The following is a 14,273-nucleotide window of genomic DNA, read 5'->3' as shown; positions in this document are numbered from 1 at the left end:
TCTGAGGAAGGGGAAGGTGACCGATTGTCCTGCACGCTAATCTTTTGAAAGGCACTTTCCCAAAGAGCCTCTACTAGATCCCGCTTGTCCTCTGAGAAAGTGTGAAAAGCTTCACAATCAAGTGTGAAAAGCCGGCAGGGCAGGGGAGCAAAGGCAGGCTGGGTGGCCAGAGGGCTCTCGCCTTGGCAGGGGGGCTCCTTGCCCAACAAGCCGCCCGCTGATTATGGCTTCAGCCCACCTGGCGGGGGAAGCAGGTTATTTTGAATGCCATATTCAAAGCAGCAGCGTAGCTTCGGTTTAGACTGAGACTCACTGGGGATGACGGGGCTTCTGGGGTCTTAATCAACGGGGGGAGGTCCGTCGCCCTTTGCCAGACCGTTCTAAATCTCAGGTTGCTTTTTGCACCAGGGTTTGTCTGATTCCTCCAGATCCACCACCCCACCCCCCCATTGCCAGGAAAAATGTAATTATGACAAGGAAGGATCTCCAGCTCAGGACAATAAATAAGAAGATGGAAGGAGGAGCAGCTTTTCTCCTGCTGCCCCCCTGCCCCCGCCCCCCGCACCACCGGAGGCGTCTGGAGAGAGTCACTCAGGGAGGACAGAGACACCGGTTGACGTCACCCTGGAGAGGCTGAGTGGCATCCCCCTCCCTCCCCCTCCCCTCCAGGCTCTGCCGGGCAGGACCAGCTCCAGCGAATTCAGGCCATCGGGTGGGGCTTCCATCGGGGGGTCGGGGTCTCTTTCCCTACCCTAGCCTTGACACACACGCAGGAGGTGGGGAAGCCTTCCCAGTCCTGCCCACAGCAGGCAGAGAAACGGGCTGGCTTTCCCGAGAGGGAAGAAGCGTTTTCCATGGCAGGCGGAGTTCAGGCAACGGGTCCTGCCTGGGTTGAGTTTCTCGGTTGGATGGATGGATGGATGGATGAGCAGATGGAGAAGGTTGAGGGGGGGGGGCTCCCCGCCTGCCCCCGCCTGCCCCTTAGCTGAGAATAGCCAGGTACACTGGGGGGGCCTTGGCCATCGCCTGCAAGCGGCTGTGGAGGCGCTTCATGCTCTGCCGCTGCTGCGGCTCCCGTTGCCAGCAGCTCTGCATGATGTCGTAGACCTCGGAGGGGCAAGTGCGCGGCCTCTCCAGCTCCCGGCCCTGCGTGATGCACTCGATGGCCTGCAAAGCGGGAGAGGGGCGAGGAGCATGGCCGGCTTGTGGGCTAGAAGCCCCGCAGGGCCACGGCCACCCTGCCTGCAGGCTGCCCTTTCGGTTCGGAAAGCCGGCCGGAATTCCCCTGGCGGGGAAGTTCTCGTCCCAGGAAACCAAAGGGCCCCCCCTGAAAAGTGGCTGCCCACGCAGGAAAGTCTGGGATTGGCTAACCTGGGGAAGAGAGACAGCCCCCCCCCATTCACTGGGGACTCACCCCGCCCTTCCCCTTTCCCTCCTGGGGTGTCCCGCCCTCCCCAAAGCTGGCCATGGGCTGAGCCTCCCGCAGTCCCATCCGCACGGCCATCGTCCAGGCCCAGCCGTCCACAAGCAATGGGAGCAAGTGAGGGGCAACGTCCGCCCTCCCCTCCTCTGTTACCTCCCCTCCCTCCCCTTTACCTCGGTGTTGGAGAGCTGGTACCAGGGCTGCTTCCCATAGGTGAAGATCTCCCACAGGACCACGCCAAAACTCCAGATGTCGCTCTCGGTGGTGAACTTGCGGTAGAGAATGCTCTCGGGGGCATCCAGCGGATGGGGAGCATGGTACGGCCCCCACCTGGAGAGGGGGAGGCACGGGGTGAGTGGCCGGGGGCCCAAGCGAGCGGGGCCAGGTGGGCGGAGCCCGGGGGACGTTGCAGCGAGACGCCACATGGGCCACGGCAGGGGTTGGAGTTGGGCATGTTCCTTGCCAGGCAGGATGGAGGGCCCAGGCAGGGCGTGGAAGGCATGCCAGTCAGGGGGGCACAGCACCCTCAGAATTTGTGGGGGAACGGCAGCCTTGGGGTCGGGCATGACCTCCGCCCCAGGATGGCCTCCCTTCCGCTCCAGGAGGTGCACCTAAGCAGGATGCTTCCTAGGGAGGCCCCCAAAAGTCTCCCCCTCCCCCTCCTCCCCTCCCTTTCCCGGCCTCCATCTGCTTTCTTGCTCCTTGCCTCCCCCCCCCTTTTAATTAACCGTTAAATAGCAGCTCCCCCCCCCATCTTTCCACTGGCTAAGTGCTGATCGGTTTTTCCACCCCAGGCCCCATTAAATATGAATAGAGGCTGGGGGAGAAACTAAAAGGGAAAAAGAGGGGGAGGGAGGGAGGACTGGCCCAGCCTGGTTCCCCTGCCGGGGAGGGAGAAGGGCAGCTGAAGCCTGAATGCCAGCCTGGCAGAGAAGCCCCCAAATGCCCAGCTGTCCCCCCGAGCATGTTACAACCCCAGAGGCACCGGCGCTGTTGGTGAGGATCCCTCTTGCACCTCGGGGGCAGAAGCAGAGGGTCTCCCGGGGGTGGGCAAAGAGGAGCCCCGGTGCCAGCCAGGAGAGAGCGGGGCCTCCCGGCGGGACTGGCACAGGCGACAGGAAGGCAGCAGGCTCCGAATCGCCTGCGGAGAGGGGCAGTGAGGCCAAGGTCGGGGGCCTAGCCCCCACCCCCAGAAGGCCGCAGGTCACCCCCGCCCTCACCCGGTAATAGTCGGTGCTGTAAACGTCCCGTGACATGCCAAAGTCCCCGATTTTCACCACCAGGCCGTGTCCCACCAGGCAGTTGCGGGTAGCCAGGTCCCGGTGGACGAAGTGCTGGGAGGCCAGGTAGACCATGCCGGAGGCGATCTGCGTGGCAATCTGCAGCATTTCGCTCAGGGTCAGCTGGCCAAAGGACGGGCCGTTCCCGCTGTCCAGCATCTTGGCATCAGGCCCGTGTGACCTGCAAGGTGCGGGGGGGGAAGGTGAGACCCTCCCCTGCTTGGATGCTGGACCTCTCAAATCGCTCCTTCCGAGCCGTGTGTGGCTGGGATTGGCGTCCACCAGGCCGGATGTCCAGTCTTCTGCTTTGGTCACCTTCTCCCCGGAACCTGACAACCTCCAGAAGGGTTTGGGGATGGCAGGATTGCAGCTGAGGGGGGGTGAGGGAACCTCCCCACCACGTGCCCACAAGAGATGGCCAGTCATGCAGGCGCAGAAACCCCCCACTATCTCAGGGTTCATCCCAAGGAGCCACTCCTGGTCTCCTGCGGCTGAAGGCGGCTGGGCACCCTTTGGCTCTGCCCCAGGGCCTGCGGGATGGCCGCCCCCCTCCAGCAGGGCGGGCCGGGGCCTTTCCTCCCAAAGCAGGTCCCCCTTTTCTTCCTTGACACAAAACCCGACCGAGGGAGCCGGCTGAGGCCCTGGGCGCCCCCACCCCCCCGCTCCATTAATGCCAACTCTTATCACCGTAAGGCTGCGAGCGGCAGGGCGGCTGGCAGCTCTCGCCTACGGGCAATACCTGGGGGCCGATCGAAAGAGCTTCTGATTATTCCCGCTGATGGCCAATCCCCTTCAATTTGAGCCTTTCAGACAACTAATCTAATCAATATTGCAAAGGGAAGATTGCATTAGCCGCGGAGGAGGGAGAGAAGGCTGGGGAGGCTGCTCCAGTAATGGAGAAGGGGGGGGGGGGAACAAGGTGGGACGGTGGTGGGCCACACGGATCCAACCTCTGGAAAAGGAGAGAGACGGAGAGAGAGAGGCTCTGAGCCACGCAGCCCCTCCCTGCCTGCCGGGCACCCCACTCACCGGAGGAAGCGGTTGAGGTCCCCGTGCTTCATGTACTCGAAGAGCATGATGAGGGGCTCCCCGTCGGTGCAGACCCCGTAGAACTTGACGATGTGCTCGTGCTGCAGGACGGTCAGCAGCTCGGCCTCCCGCTGGAAGTCCAGCCGGGCACTCTCTGTGGCTTCTTTCAGGGTCTCCGGAGAGAGGGAGGAGGGAGGGAGGGGGTGCTCAGCGAGGAGAGTTGGGGTCCCAAACCAAAACGGCTGTGGGACCAGCTCAGTAGTCCTTCCAGGTGGCCCCTTCCCCAGACCCAGAGGGGCGAGAAAGGGGGGCAGGAGGGGAGGGGTCCTCACCTTCACGGCCACCAGCATCTTCTCCTGGGTGAGGCTGAGGTTGTGGCACTCGGCCAGGAAGACCTTCCCGAAAGCCCCCTCGCCCAGCTCCCACTTCAGCACAATCTCCCTGCGCTTGAGGTGCCGGACAGCTGGGCGGGGGAAGGCAAGCATCAATGAGGGGGTGGTCAGAGGGAGATCCCTTGGGGCATGTGATCCTGGGTGGGAGCAGGGTGAGAGAGCCCAGCTGGGGACCAGGAGGGGCTGAGAAAGTACCCCCAGCAGTGCAGCCCGCCCCCCAGCCCCAAGGACCTACTGGTGTTGCAGAAGTACTGGGGGTTCTCCACAAAGCTGCTCTTCAGCCCCTCCAGCTTGGCCTCGACGGAGGAGCGGGGGCTGCTGCTCCCCCGTCCATGAACTGCAGGGCCAGGGCCAGGTTGTCCTCTTGAGCCAACACCACGGACCCTGTGGAGGAGGCCAGGGGGTTGCCGAAGCGGCCCAGCGGCTGCGTGCCAGGCCTGAGGCTCTGGAGGGGCGTGCGGGTCAGCTGGCCGGGTGTCGGACGGTCACAGAGACTCCCAGGTGGGAGAGCAGCCAAAGAGCCTGGCTGGGTCAATTGGGGGTGAATGGCTGGAAGAGTTTGGTGTGACCAGCACTGGGGGGGTTTACCTTGTGGTGGGAAGCCCAGCCTGCCTGGGGAGGGTTTAAATTTCCCTGGGGAAGTGCCCTCCCAGGAGACAGCCCACAACAGCCTTGACGAGGAGGAGGAGGAGGAGGAGGAGGAGGGAAAGCAGCATAATTTTCAAGGAGTTGGCAAACTCTGGAAGAGCCTCCATGCAAATTTTGCAGAGCTGGTTCATCCAGCCTTGTCCTGGGATGTTCTTTGACTTTCCTCTCTGACAGTTTTGGATTTCCTGGTGGTCTCCCACCCACCCTTTCAGGCCCAGGCCAGGCGGTTCAGGGGCCGAGACTCCCTTTTCCAGGGGGTCCTCCAGGGAATCCCCCAGACCTGGCAGGCCGGAGGAGGCCGGAGGAGGCAGTGCCGCTAGGAAGGCGCATCTGTGGCCTGAGCAGCCTGCGGTGCGCGAGGAGGGGCTTGTGTGCTGCGCCAATCTGGTGCCCCCTCCTGAAAGGCCGGCCGTGCCGAGGGAGCCGTCAGCCGAGCATTTAAGCCTCCAGTAATTACTGTGAGAGGGTCCGAGCCCCCCAGCGCCTCCCCATACTTCCTCATCAACGTCTGGATGGAGCCTGGGGGCGGGGGAGAGGACGGCTCCGGAGCCGCTCTGGGGGAGAAGCGGGCGGTGGGCTTCCAGAAGGCTCTCGTGCTTCTCCTGGCGGGACCAGGAGGGGCTGACCTGGGTAGAGGGTCAATCCTGCCACCCTGCTTCTTCTGCAAGAGCAGCCAAAGGCCGCTGGAGACTACCTGGCAATGGGTGGGGGGAGCAGGGAGGCCCGGCAACCGGCAGGCCTGGGCAGGCAGCGTCTTATGCCCCCCACCCCCGTTGGAGGCTTGGCAGCCCCAGAATCAGAGCCAGCTTGGTCTCTGCCAGCTGAGCAGGAGGCAAGAGGGTGGTGTGTGTGTGTGTGTGTGTGTGTGTGTGTGTGTGTGTGTGTGTGTTGGGGGTGGTCTGGAGGACTCTAACAACAAGTGGCTGCTGCTTCCCTCCCCTGCCACTCCCCCCAGCATTTTGCTGCCTTTCCAGGCCCCTGGGGGTGATTCAGGCCGATCAAGCCCATTTACAGCCTGAATCAATTCCAGCAGTGAATTAGCAGCTGATGCCTGCCTGGAGGGGGAGGGGGAGGAGGAGGAGGAAGACTAATGAAGTGGGGGGAGGCTGGGGGGGCAGCTCCTCCTCCCCCCTGACGCCTCTCCTTCTCCAGCCCTCCGGACCACCTTCTCCGGTCAGGGCAAGGAAGGCCACGGCTGCCCTGGGAAGCCACCGGAGGGGCCCCACAGATGTCCACCCCTAGAGAAGTCCATTTCCAGCCCAGTGCACGGGGGGCGGTAGGGAAGGCTGAAGCCCCCCCCCCAACTTACGCTTGATGCTGAATTTGGAGCGCTGTCCACACTTGTTTAGGATGACCAGCATGATGGACAGGAAGACGCAGGCACAAACAGCCAGGACCACGGCCACGGAGATCTGCAGAGTGTGGAGGGAGGAAGAGTGTGGCACCCTCGGCTGCGCCTGCCCCCCGAGAAGAAGGCTCCCCCTCCCTCCCTCCCTCCCTCTCTCCCTCCCCAAGGGGGCTCCTTCTTGGCCGTTTACCCCAATCGGCTGCTCCTCTGAGGTCTCCACGGCTGTCCCCTGGGTGCCATTTGCATCCTCCGCTCCTGGGCACAAAAGGGAGAACAGAATCAGGCCATTTCTGGGCAGGCAGCCCCCCTCCCAGTAGCGTCCCCCTCCCCACCATCCCTGCCCTTTGGATCACGGGGCGCAAAGGCTCTCTGTGGGGTGCCTTCACCCACCAAGAGAGAGGGAGGGGGCCTCTCCATTGGAAAGCACCCCAGTTTCCGCGTGGCCCTCCTCTGTCCCAGGTGGGGTGGGGCCCTCCTCCCTTCCCCTCCCCAGGGCAAAGGGAACCTCACTTACTGCCGGGCGTGAGGGAGCCTGAGCAGCCAGGAAAGAGAAGGAGAAGAAGGGGAGGTTGGTGAACCTTCGGAGCTCAGGTGCCTCCCCCACACAAACGGGGCAGCCCCCCAGTTGCACCCTCTCTCCTCCTCCTCCTGCCCCCCCGCACCCCCAGGCACCCAGGGCAAGGGCTGCCTCGACAGGCCCCTTCGGGGGGGCTCTCCACCCCGGGGCGTCCTTCAGAGAAAGACACCGCCTGGCTCCCCCCTCATTTTCTGCACCGCCGCCTTTGGCGCATCTCCGCGCCTGACCCAGAAGCCCGCAGAGGCTGGCACCGTGAAAGGGTTCCTCCTCGTTGAAGCCTTCGTCCGGGAGCGCCATGAAGTGCTGGTAGGTGGTGCAGGAGGCCGAGCCCAGGGCGTTGGCCACCAGCAGGGTGTAGTTGCCATTGAAGAAGTGCGAGGGCTTGTCCAGGATCAGGCAGCCGTGGACGATGGTGGAAGTCGGGGCGTCTTCCGGGAAGAGCTTGGTGTGGATGATTTGCGTCTCCAGGAGGTCCCTGTGGTCCAGCTGCCACCGGATGCTGGGCGTGGGGTTGCCGTCCACGGAGAAGGGGATGCACCAGCGGTAGTACATGACGGCCTGGCCCATCGCGCGGATCATGGCTGGGACTGCAGAAAGGGGGAAAGGGGGGTTGTGGGGCGCCCCAGACTGGACGTCCCTTTCAAGTCCTTCCCCTGCACGTCTCAACTGCAGCGAGACTCCAGGCGCTCCCCCCCGGTCAGATCAAGACTGGACCTCCAAGAGGGACGAGGGATTGAAAAAGTGACCCAGCTGGACAAGCTCTCTGCTGGGCTTGGATCAGCCCCAAGCTGGGCGGTAGAGTCGTGAACACCAAGGCTGGACTGTACCACCTCAGCGAGGGGGCAGCCCACCCTATCTCTTTGCTGGTTTGCTCAATCTGCCACCTGGGCACTTTCCCCTTTCTTGCAAGGAAAAAAAATCTCCTAGCTGCCAAAGACACACACAAAGTAGCTCATTCCTTGTTCTCAGGCCCCTTTGCCGAATTCCAGCTAAAAGGGACGGGCACCCACACCCAGCCCCCGCGCCCCCTTTCCTCTTACAGGTCACATTCAGCCGGGCGACAGCCTGCCCCATGCCCGCCTCGTTCTCTGCTTGGCAGGTGATGTTTTGCAGGTTGTAGCTGGCAGAGACGTTGGTGATCTGCAGCACGATTTCCGACTCCGACTTCTGGGGGAGCAGAAACAGGGGTCACTGACCAGCCAGACCCCCTGCTTTAAGGGCTCCAGAGAGCATTTGGTCGGCCGCACCCACAACTTGCCTTGGTTTGGAGGGGGTGTTCACCCCCCACCTTGGGCAAATCCCAATCCGCCACCGGCTGCGGCTCTCCTGCGATGTGACACGTCAGGTTGACACTCCCGCCTTCCCCCATCGGGGTGGGGTCATAGTCGATCCTGACCTTGGGGAAATCTGCACAGGGATGGAGGGGGAGAGGGGGGGCTTCAGGTAGCCACCAACACCCCCCCACCAAGCTGGAGAGGGACTCTCTTGCGGCAGTAAAAGGAGCCGGGAAAATTCTGGACAGGGCTGGAATTGCATCCATGCAGGAAGGAGCTCCCGTCCACTGAATTTCGGCCGGGGTCTCCCACTGAGGGGGGCTCTGCCTTACCACAGCCGGAGAGGGTGAGGTTGAAGACGGGAACCAGGGTCCTGTCCTCCTGCAGGCACTGGAGGGACTGGTTGCCCGCCCAGTCCAGCTGCCTCTTCTGCTGCCACGATTGCAGCCACAGCAGCCCACAAACACACCGGAGGGGGTTTCCCACAAGGACCCTGCCCAGAGGAAGCCAGAGTGGGGGGAACGACGCAGTCAGCCCGATAAAGCTGCAAACTCTTCCCCCCGCCCTCCCCCCAGCTTCCATCCAGAATAGAGGGCCCGGAGAACATCCATCTCCTTATTTTAATTTTTTGGTCAATGCCTCCGGCTCTCCAGAATAGCATTAAACGGGAACAGTGATATTTGCCAAGCCTGGCTAGAAACCCAATTTATCCACGCTGATCTTTTAATACTTGCTTAAAGCGGAGTGGATCTCCAAATTGCGTTATGGAGTAGAAGCCGGCATGGCAGGCCCCTTTTATCCTGAGTGAATCAATCCAGCCCAGAAAGGCGGAACCTCGCAGGGCCATCTGAGGCCAAACAGCGCCATGAGGAAGGGACCGTCCACCCTCCACCACCCCACCCGGGTCAGGCCTGTCCCTCAGCAGGAAAGCCAGAATATTTTGCAGGAGAGGCTCACTGGGAGTTGGAAGGAATAAACCAGTTTCCATCAGAACAAATTAAACAGCTTGAATGTTCAAAGAACTCAGAAATCTCCTGGTTGGTTCAGGAAAGCGCAACTCCAGCGGAGTCAAATTTAAACATTGGAAGATAGCATGGGGGGGGGGGGGGGGGAGCAGGGGCTTTGCTCTGCCAGAAATCAAGGACAAGACCCAACTTTGTGAGTTGGAAGGGTCTCTCTGTGTGTGTGTGGACTCACAGCTCCTGAAGGCGGAGGTGGTGGAAGGTCCTCCAGGAGAGGAACTCCAGCTGGTTGAAGGCCAGATTCCTACGGAGAGACAGAAGGAAACGACATCCTTGCCCCTTCTCCCTGCAGGGGCAGCCTCGTCCGGCTGGGACTGACCCAGAAGCTCCGCCAGGAAGCGCTCCGTAGCTGTTTATTGCACTGCTAAGTTCACCGGATCCAGGTTTGTTTGGGTGAGCCGCCCAACGGAGGCAGCCCCGCCCCGTGGCTCGTGCCCAGGCTGAGCTTTTGACCGCATCGTCCCCTCCACCCTCATGGGGAGGTGACCCAGCGCCTGGTCTGAGGGAGGCCAGGGCCGCCCGGACTTCCCAGGAATGGAAGCCATGGCTTTTGCCCTTTGGAACTGACCCTCCCACGGGCTTCTGGCCTTGGTGCTGCCTGTTGCTCCCCCCCGGGCTGGCCCCACACCAGCCCATCCGGTGGCTTCGGCTTGGCTTTCCCGCCTGCCAAGAGGGCAGCCAGAGCTGTGCTGAGCAGGGATCCATCGATCGTTGTGGGTTGCAGAGGGACATTAACCCTAACAATGATTAATCGCGGTTCCAGGCAAGCTGTTAATGAACAAAGGGGAAGGGGCGAGGGGGAGCAGAATCGACCTGTGAGGGGGGGGGCAGAGAGGGACCCCTGGGGTTTCTCGGATGGAGCAGAGCCCAGTTCCTCTTCCTGAGGAAGATCGGTCATTGTTTCAGCCAGGATTGCTCCACGCCAGCAAGTCTAAGGCGGGTGGACTTCAACTCCCAGAATCCCCCAGCCCAGCTTTGAGCCTCAGCTGAGGATCATCCCTCCTGCCCGTGCCTGAAAGACCCTCTCTGCAGGAAGCCCCCTGCACCACCCCCCCCCCAGGCAGAAAGGCCCCATGCCTAACACTCACACGTGGGTCAGATTTGGGCTGGCCTTGAAGGCATCTGGAGCGATGAACTTCAGGCTGGTCCTCGCAATCGTCCTGCAAGACAAGCATAAGGTCTTCAGAGGGCAGGAAGGGGTGAAGAACTGCCTCCTCCACCCAGGCAGAGCCCCTCTGCCAACAACCCCCCCCCATCCTCCCCCTTGAGCTGGCCAAGCGCCTCCCCACCCTCCAAAACTCACAGATTCTTCAGCTCCCGGGGATTTTTCAGGTCGTCCCCAGTCAGGTTGATCAGCCCAGCCTGGTTTTCGACAACTCTGAAAAAGAGCAGATCCCCTTCCGGCTCTGGCTCTGTGGCAGAGGAGACCCTGCCAGAGCCGGCCACTTTCCGGCCCAGTTCCAACCCCTTTCTCACCCTTAGGTATTATGTCTTTCTTTCTTTTTTTTTTTTGTATGGCACATTCACATGGTATTTCAATAAACAGGAACACAGGAGCAAAAATACAAAGCACAGAATATTAAACCTGAAATCTTAACGGGAAGATCACAAAGAGAATCTAAGTTGCAAATATATATTTTTTAAATTTCATTTATCACAGCCAGAAAATCAGCAAAAACTCCTTTAGGGGCTGTTTTTGACCCTCCGTCCCTGGGTGTCTTCAGACCCAGACATGAACCCACAAGGCATTTCTGGGGTTGCCGAGTGGAAGCGCGAACTGCTGTTCAAAATCCAGGAGCCACGAGTGGGCCGGTGCCCTTCAGTGGGGCTTAGGATGCCCAGCCGTAGGGCTGGCTCGCTGTGGGGCTCAGCCCAGGCAGGACCGAGTGGCATCTCCCTCCCCACCTCGCCACAGCTTTTCCGGGAACTCCTCTCTTCCTGCCACCGGGCATAATTGATGGGTCCCTCCGATGTTGGGGAAAACAGCCTTGGCATAATGGACCATCCGTTCTCGCCACTTAAGCGGTTCAGAAGATAGAGAGGAGCTATTAGTGGGAACCTGGAGGAGAAGTGGAGCTTCAGCCCCGGGCAGGATGGTGCCCCTTCATCCACAGAGCAAACCAAAACAGAGATCACACACACACACACCTGCATTCCCACAAAAAGCTCCTTCTGCCTCTAGAAAGCAACCAAGGTTAGCTCGAGTGGAAGAAAACTCCCGACCCAAAAAGGCTTCTTCAGCGCTTTTTACAAATAACCAAGTTAAACTGGCCCACCGGATTGAATCTCAGGCCAGACAAAGCAGCCCTCAAAACTGATGAGGTCCTTTTAGGTGGCTGACCCCCAATAACACATTGTTTTCCAAGAATTAACACAATTAATGTGTTGACAGCTTTGGCTCCCCCCACCCCCCACTGCCTTTAATTTGTTCTCTGCGTCAGATGAATGGAAAAATGTAATGAATGTGGCTGACTGGCCTATTCTGAAATATTTACGGGCTGTCTAATGCGTTTGGATCCCAGCGTTCAAAGTATTGATTTTCCTCCCCTCGCAATGTCTCCGTTCAAACCTCTTTGCCTCTCACCCATGAAAGTGATGCTAGCTACGATTTGGGTTTGTGCGGCTTACAAACTATCCGTCCCGGCTGCTAAATGAGGATTACACACACACACACACACACACACACACACACCGTGTGGAACAGAGGAAAGGTTGTCTGCCCTCTCCAGCCTGCAAGTTATGAACAGCCAAAGTGCCAAAAGTGATCCTGAGAGGAAGAGGGGAAAGGTTTGTGAAATAATAAAGAAACGCCCAAGTCATCCAAGAAAGGGGATGCCAGAGAGCAGGAGGAAGGAGGGAGGGGTGTGTGTGTGTGTTGTGAGAGGACCAGAAGAGATGAGGGGCGAAAGTAGCACCAAGTGATGAACTCCACTGCATTGCGGGCATAAGAGGGTGGGCTGCCACCTGCGGCAGGCGCAGGGTATGAATCGGGGCCTCTTGACTGCAACAGGGATGCCACCAAACACCCCTCAAAGGCCGATGGGAGAAAGAAACTGCCATTTTGGGGCTGCAGGGCATATAAAGAGAAGTTGTTAAGTCAAACCTGTTCCCACCCTTCCCTAAGAAAGGGGTGGAGGGGGGGGTAGGGCTTCTGCCAGGTGGTGAGACTTCCATGTGCCCCCCCCCTTACTCAATGGAAGTCTCATCAGCAGGACCCAAATCTTCTGTCCTTGGGGGGGGAGGGGCGAGAGCGTCCCAGTGAGACCAGCATTTCAGTGGCATGTTTCCCAGGGTACACGCTGTGTCCATTTTTATGCCTAGTTAGCTTCGGGGCCGGCCTGAATCCCCACCTCTGTCCTTGGGGGTCTCACCGCCAGCCTGGCCTCCCCCCCCCCGCCATGCAGGGGCTGGGCTGCCAAAGGGAGCCAGCATGTGGCAACCCTTTCTCATGGCGGTGGCACAAGGGGCCCACCTGGGCTGGGTCTTCTAGGAAGCTGCTAATGCAGCCTTGGGAAGCATTATGCCCCGGGGGGCCAGCCAGGCAGGGCCATGCTGAGTGCGTCCCCCTTCCTGGAGATGAGGTGGCCTCCTCTGCAGGGAAGATGGCTGGTGGCCAGGAGACCAAGGCCGGGTGGAGGAGGGGCTGCCTCACTCCATGCTCAAGGCCCCCATGGAAAAATCAAGAATGGTCCCGGGGACGAGGTGGAGGTAATTCCACGGCTCATTGCCAGGTCTCCTCTCTGGCTAGGATGGGGTGAGGGGACCCACTGGGCCAACACCCCATCCAGAAGCTTTGCTGCCCCCCACAACATCCATGCAAGGAGAAGGTGGCTGCAGCCCCTTTGAACCCCGAATCCTGGCCACTTGCTGAGCCACAGAATCAAAGTGCCGCTTCTCAATTATGTGATGTGCTCCGTTCTTGACTGCTCCAGAATATTAAAGACCAGTTTTCAGTTTTAGGAGCTCTTGACGGGACTTGGTCACTATTTGGCAGCCCAGAAAGCGCATCCATGTGGATATTTGCATCTCTTTCTCTGTTTTTGACTCTCTCTCTCTCTCTCTCTTCTCTCTCTCTCTCTCTCTCTCTCTCTCTCTCTCTCTCTCTCTCGTTTCTTTCTCTTTTCCTTCTCTCTTTCTCCCCCTCCCCCACTCTAGGTTTTGTGGCAAAACAAAAGCCGTTCCGACCTTGCAACCCTTCTCAAAGTTTGCTCAGCGCTGTTATCGCAGTTGGCACCAAGGGGAGCTCAGGGAAACGCTGCCAACGCTTCGGACGGGGCTTCCCTGCAAACCCCGCTTGGAAAGCCACCTGCCTTTGTTTGGGGCTCGACCGCCCCGGTGTTTTCAGGGCGACGACCCCAAGCGGGGAGAAAAGAGGGAGGGTCCGCGTCTCTTTAGCAGGAGCGGGAGGGGCAGTAGAACCGGAGCGAGACCTGACTCTGGCGCTGAGGCTCCGCCGGCTGTCAAACTTTCCTTCCGCTGCGCCCCTCTTCTGGGGAGACCCGCCGCTCCGGCTCGCTTAGCTCCCCGCCCTCCGCTCCACCTTCCGCATCCCCCCCCTCCCCGACACTCACATTTCGGTGAAGTTCTCCAGGCTGCGCAGCTGCGCCAGCGAGTGGATGTCGCGCGGCTCCTGGCAGAGCAGCGCGCTCAGGTAGCAGCGGCACTCTTCCAGGCAGGGCGAGGGGGCGCCGGGCGACAGGCACAGCCAACCCAGGCACAGCAGAAGTCCGGCCGAGGTGCGGAGCTGCATGTCGGACCCGGAGAAGCGGCCGCTCTCATCTGCGCCTCCCCCGGAGAGTCCCGGGTCGCGGGGCACGCTCAGGGCATCTGCCTCTGCCCGGCTCCTCTTCCCTACTGCGGAGCACGTGGGGATGCAACAGCAGCTCCATTCCTGGAGGGGTTTTCAACCTTCGAGGGGCGGGGCTGCCTCCAGGCTCCTCCTTCCCAAACAGCCCCTCCCGCCCTGTCCCCGCGGCCCCCTCGGGGATGCGGACGGAGCAGGACAGCTGGATGCGCCCAGGAAGGCGGAGAGGCCGCCTCCGCCTCCGACGGGCACCAGGGCTGCGGGCAGACGGCGCGGCCGCCTTGGCCCAGGTCTTTGGCTGAGAAGGGCAGGCGCGGCTGGAGAATCTGGGGCTGGACGCGGCAGTCCAGGGGAAGGACAAGCCCGACTGAAGGCCCCGACCCACCGCGGGCGCAAAGGGGACCTGGCCCGCTCCCAAATGCGAGGCTGTGCCCAGAGGCAGGAGACCGCCTGTTTCCCCTCTCGGGTTGGCAGCC

General features: G+C 60.8%; 1 protein-coding gene across 1 annotated transcript; it reads right to left on the bottom strand.

Moving 5' to 3' along the window:
* Positions 1-686: 686 nt before the first annotated feature.
* On the bottom strand, positions 687-13,881 carry NTRK1 (neurotrophic receptor tyrosine kinase 1). The gene is given in 18 exon segments (XM_087943364.1): positions 687-1,167; positions 1,597-1,751; positions 2,641-2,884; positions 3,733-3,905; positions 4,065-4,195; positions 4,360-4,444; positions 4,447-4,508; positions 6,082-6,184; positions 6,311-6,375; positions 6,635-6,652; positions 6,949-7,284; positions 7,738-7,864; positions 7,956-8,104; positions 8,304-8,464; positions 9,169-9,237; positions 10,082-10,153; positions 10,297-10,371; positions 13,565-13,881. Coding segments are annotated over 18 exon segments (2,322 nt in total). The 5' UTR covers positions 13,744-13,881; the 3' UTR covers positions 687-1,049.
* Positions 13,882-14,273: the final 392 nt, after the last annotated feature.

Source organism: Notechis scutatus, chromosome 14, assembly GCF_049901735.1.
Source record: "Notechis scutatus isolate UNSWTSFEM ecotype Mainland chromosome 14, rNotScu1.2, whole genome shotgun sequence".
Classification (NCBI taxonomy): Eukaryota; Metazoa; Chordata; class Lepidosauria; order Squamata; family Elapidae; genus Notechis; species Notechis scutatus.
The sequence above is the reverse complement of the archived record's forward strand: the minus strand, read 5'-3'. Positions and strand labels throughout refer to the sequence as shown.